Source organism: Rhagoletis pomonella, unplaced genomic scaffold, assembly GCF_013731165.1.
Source record: "Rhagoletis pomonella isolate Grant_MI unplaced genomic scaffold, Rhpom_1.0 Rhpom_scaffold_00005, whole genome shotgun sequence".
Classification (NCBI taxonomy): domain Eukaryota; kingdom Metazoa; phylum Arthropoda; class Insecta; order Diptera; family Tephritidae; genus Rhagoletis; species Rhagoletis pomonella.
In genome coordinates, this window is record NW_023458559.1 from 73887345 (window position 1) to 73892581 (window position 5237).

Sequence of the window (5237 nt, forward strand, 5' to 3'; positions counted from 1 at the left end):
TTTTTACATCCTACCAATATGACGGGTACGTCTGGACAGAAACGGCGTATTTCCGGATACCACATAGCCTTGCAATTGCGCAACGATATTGGGCTGGCAATGGAGAAGCATAGCAGTACGACATCTGACCTGTAGTGGGAAAGTGAAGTGAAGTGTGTGAACAGTTTTTATTGTGCCAAAATTAAAAAAAAAAATACTCTTTTCATGTTAGTCAACTACTTACCGTCCATAAGCGAATCTTCGGTCCTTGTCATGATCACCAAATGTATCCCAGAGTCGTAACGAGACATTTACACCATCCACTACCTCCCAGGAGCGCTCAAGCACCTATAGCAGCATAAACGGTGTTTAAAACGTTGTCCATAATCAATAACTTATTAAATTTACTGTGATTGGGCAAGCTATAATTTGAGGCTTTCAATTTATTTAGGTAAATGGTAGGCCTAGGATTTCTTTGAAATACTATATTTCTCCTTCATAATTCCCTATTCCTAAAGAAAATTATTCAACTATTCTTTCCACCTGCCTATCTAGCGTTGGTCAAGCAAAGAGCAATACAATTGAATTCGTCCATATTCGAACCATTTAGAATTAGGAATTTTGAGTGTAATTGAGAGCTACGTCTGAGGAAGGTACTGTCTAAGGGTGGTATGACCCAGGCGAATGGACTTAAAGTGGCGATGAATTACTGGTGACATTCCTAGAAGCTCGCTTACATACTAGATGGAGGAGACAGCGGGCCATAAGACCAGCGCATGACTGAGCAAATTATTTGTCAACTGCATCCGGCTGAACTATGTATACCTGTACCAATGTCATGGACGACGGCACGGGTAGCCTCTTATCAAAAGCAGCCAGCAGCTGACACTTGCATCCAAAGGTTTATAGCTCTATTAGCCGTTCGTTTCCTATGAAGGCTCCTGAGAGGTTAATAGATTCGCATACCAAATGCAAAGGAGTGCCGTACTATCGCCATTAGCCTGGCGACACGCAGGAAAACAAGATACTCAAGAAAATGAAAGGAGGTCATGCTAAACTTACAGCCTATGCGTGTCTATCCAAGACTTAACCCACTCATGACCCAAGTACTTTTAAATCTAGTTAGACCTTTTAGCATAAATACGGGAAAAACAGACCTAGTACTCTTTACTAGGAAATATGTATAAGATTCCGGTCAACGTACAGTAGAGTGCGAAGAACGCCGCGGCTGCGGCTTAAGAAAAATTGGAATATGGGGCTCATGTGTAATATATAGACTGATTTTATTGAATTCTCATAATAAAATTTTAAAGCTTAAATGCATACATTGACGAGCAAAAGTATTGATACAGAGAATTTTTCGCTATGTATGCACACTTTTTTATTATAATTTGTGCAAAACTCAGGAAAATTAAATAAATTAGCATAGTAATGTGCAACTTTCTAATTTAATTGCCAAAAAACAATGCGATTTTTTAGCAACTTCAAAGTTGCACTTTGTCATACTAAAATTTAATGGGCTATAAAACTGCATACATAGAAAATCTGATTAGAAAGTAGCAAAGTAGTATGCAAATTTATGGAATTTTCCTGAGATTTTGCATAAAGTTAAGAGAATTTATTTTTATGTTCTTTGTTGTAGTAAGAACCATATTTTTATAAAAATTCAGTGAGAGGAAATTAGACTAAAAAAACTTTTCCAGGTCCATGAACTGTCTCAAATGCTTAGTAACGATCAACTATTCTCAGTTTGGCGAACTGTTCGCAGGCGTTATGTGTGCACGTATAATTTGGTAATTTGGAAGACATTTTAAATATACAAATGTACTTTTTGAACCTTTTATGGGCTATAAAAACTGTTCCCACTTTCAAAAACCTATTCTAGAGGATTCCAGTGAATTCAAGGTATGGGTTCGAGTGGCATTATAATTGTTCCCAGTTTAAAAAAATTTTTGAATAAGTTATATTTTATTATATTGTAGTAATTTAAATAAATTAATTAATTTACAAAGGCTCTAACCAACACTTTTTTGGAAACTGCATTTTTCACAGATTTGGGTAGGATATATTAAAATACACCTCCAATAAAAATTTTTAAGATTCTGTAACCAGTTAGCAATAATTTTCGAATCGTTATCGCAGTTTTTCACGTAAAAATATTCATATTATGCGTCCAAAAAGTGCGATGGAGATCCGAAAATTGTCGCTAACTGGCTACAGAATCTCCCCCTGATCAAGAAATTATTTTACTTATATACATACATGTTACAATCGCGATTCTAAAAGTTTAATAAAAAATATATTTATAATATATAGCTAATATTTCGGTCTACTTTTTTTAAACTAAAATAAGAAGGTACATTTTTTTTTTTAAATTTCTATGAATTTATGTACTTACATCCTTATAGATTCGATACTGATCGATGGCCCACACTGTAGGCACATGTGTCGATAGCAGCTGTGACAGCGAAACATGCTTATTGCATGCGCGTGCGCAAATTAAACGTGTCTTCCCCACGGCAGTATCACCGACCAAAACACACTTGACTAATTCCTGATGAGGCTGCTCGTTATCCATGTTGCCATTGCACGTTTAACGACGAACTGTGGACAAAGAAGCTGGCTAATGGCAATAAATGCCAAAGTTTTTGCGATCTGAAGGTCGCAAATGCGAGTGAGTTGAAAGAGTAGTCGCGAATGTTACTACAAGTATAGACAAGATGGACAGCCAGCACTAGGCGCGCACGCACACTATTTAAACGCGTACTCGTCCAAGTAGAATACGGCTATGAATAGATGAATTGATGGCTGAATTGAATTGATTGAAGCGCTTCTGAGTCGGATGTTGTTGCTTTTGTCGTTGGCTGAGTAGTTATTTGACTACTATTTATAACAGATTTTTCTCCTTTTTTTTGTGTTTCTGTTTTTATTTTTATTTTGTAATTGCAGGCAGGCTAATAATGGGCAGGCAGGATGACGACGAACGTACGTATGTATGTACGTATGCACTTACAAAGTAGTTGAGTAATTAGCAAAGCTGCAATGAGAACAAGAATAATATGATTAAATTCAATAGTTTTGACAAGTAGCATAGGCTGCAAAGGCAGAGTTAAAAGAATGAAATGTATGCAAATATCGTCATCATTAGTGAAATATGTAAATGCCCGCATTAGTGGAATTATGCGCTCGCTCGCTTGTATGTATGTAATACCTAACGGCCAGGCCACTACCGCTAGGCACCACATGACGTATGAATAACAATTTAGTGGCAATACAAAATTTTATAATATGCAATCATACGCCCAGCTGAAAGTCATACATATGTACATATGTATGTATGTATCCAATGAAGGTAAATGGGTGTGGAAATTTCTGCGAATTGTTATAGCGTGCAGCGTGTGTGATGAGTACCCAGTAAACAATTAGGTTTGGTATACATTTGAGAATGATTTGAAATCAAAGCCTTTCTCAAATGTCAAACGTTTGAAAATGATTTGATATTGAGTTGAAAATTGCAGCTTTCTCAATAAAAAGGGGAATTTGGACTGCATTTGAGAATATGGTTAACTCTCAAAACAATTTCAAAGGTTATTTATCAATTGTTCTTCAAATGTGGAAATAAAATTTATTATAGGAAATGTATATTTCATATTTATTTTTTCTTCGCGATGTACATAACAAAAGAAGCAATTAAGATAAAGTAATTTATAATAAATTCGTCTTGAAGGGCTGCAGCTTCTTCAATCCGCGCAAAGATCAAACACCCTATTTGTGGGCTTTCTCTTTGACAATTTTTTTCTATTCAATGTTTTTTTTTCAATTGAGCTTAATTTTATTCTTACAATTTTTGATTTAACTGCGAATTTTTATATCGTTTGATACTTGACATCTTTCTTCAAATCAACCTCACATGAATTTTAAATGTAGAATTTAAACCCCATTTTCAATTTGAGAATTATTTGTGAAAAAAATTTGATATCTAATTGAGATATACACTTTTCTCAAACGTTTGAAACCGTGTTTGCTGGGTAGGTGCACACTGTGTGTGTGTGTGGCGATGAGTTCTGATGCTGAGAGTACATACATATGTACGTAAGTAGGTTGGTGGTTAGTCCCACAGATTTGTATGAGCGTGTGATTTATTAAATTTAATTAAATTGTTTGAAGTAAAAACAACACAAAAACCAATTTTTTAAGTTTTTTTTTTAGTTTTTTTTTCGCCACGGGTATGCATTTATTGCTTTTTCAAACTACAAAACACACTTGGCAGTTGCCGTTTGCAGCCGGTTTTATGGGCCAAACAAAAAATAAAATCCCTAAAATAGTTAACAACTAAAAATGCAAGCGTATACACGAAATGTTAATAACCACCCCTCATGCGCGCAGGAAATTTAGGTGTTTTGCTAGTCAATTTTATAGGTTTTTGTATTGTATTGTACTTGTTTTTCGGGTGTTTAATTTGATGTCTGACAGCCGAAATTCCGCTTACGTATGGCGCCAGTCAGTGCCATTACATTTTGTGGCTCCACTCGCTGCTATTGTGTTTTTTTTTTTTGTTTCTACAAAGTTTGGTCGGGTTTTGATTTTTTTGTTGTTCTTTGATTGCTGAAATATGTTTGAAGTTAAGTAGTGACTATTTGTTGGGGATTGTTTTAAAAATCGTTGTTTGTTGCCAAAGAGCATAGAGAGTTCGTAATAGTTAATTATACCCGGCGCACGATTCAGGGAATTTGTGTAGAAAAAAAATCATTTTACAAGCGACTGCCTAATCTCGAAATTTTTAATTTAGAAGTCTAGACCACAACTCAGGCATCAGCTGATGGTGGATGAAATAAAGACCGCATCAATTAAGGCCACCGTCTTATTTCATCGGGGATCTGAATTCGTTTTGCGAATAAACTAAGACCGCAATGACTAACAGGACAATTCTGGCTAAGATAGTAAAAAGTTTTTCGTAAGACAAATGAAAGACAGATGGCAGGATAGTTCGAAAGACTTTTGTTATTCTAGCACAAAAGGCTTAGACAAAAAGCACGCTCACGCACGTGTGAACAAAGAAAAAAGGCTGATTATGGCAAATTAACTTGACTTAACGGAACGTAGAACTTAGAGAATCAAAATGAAACAGATTTCGACGTGGCATTAAGTTACGTTAAGTTTCGGCTGTTCAATTATAAGCAACACCCATTTAACAGAATTTTTAATAGACCAAAAGGCGTGCTATTCGAGAGATCCGAGTACGAGACCTCGGGCAGCAG

At 35.7% G+C, this 5237-nt stretch overlaps 2 protein-coding genes across 2 annotated transcripts in view; one reads left to right on the forward strand and one right to left on the reverse strand.

Moving 5' to 3' along the window:
- LOC118740206 (rho-related BTB domain-containing protein 1-like) overlaps positions 1 to 3012 on the reverse strand; it is a 6594-nt gene extending 3582 nt beyond the window's left edge. The window contains exons 1-3 of the mRNA XM_036471704.1: positions 2378 to 3012; positions 224 to 327; positions 8 to 129 (exon numbers count right to left, since the gene is read on the reverse strand). Coding sequence (XP_036327597.1) covers positions 8 to 129; positions 224 to 327; positions 2378 to 2557 — 406 coding nt within the window. The 5' untranslated portion in view covers positions 2558 to 3012. The remainder of the gene's footprint in view (positions 1 to 7; positions 130 to 223; positions 328 to 2377) is intronic.
- LOC118739487 (rho-related BTB domain-containing protein 1-like) overlaps positions 1 to 5237 on the forward strand; it is a gene marked incomplete in the record, with an annotated part of 56194 nt that overhangs the window by 34330 nt on the left and 16627 nt on the right.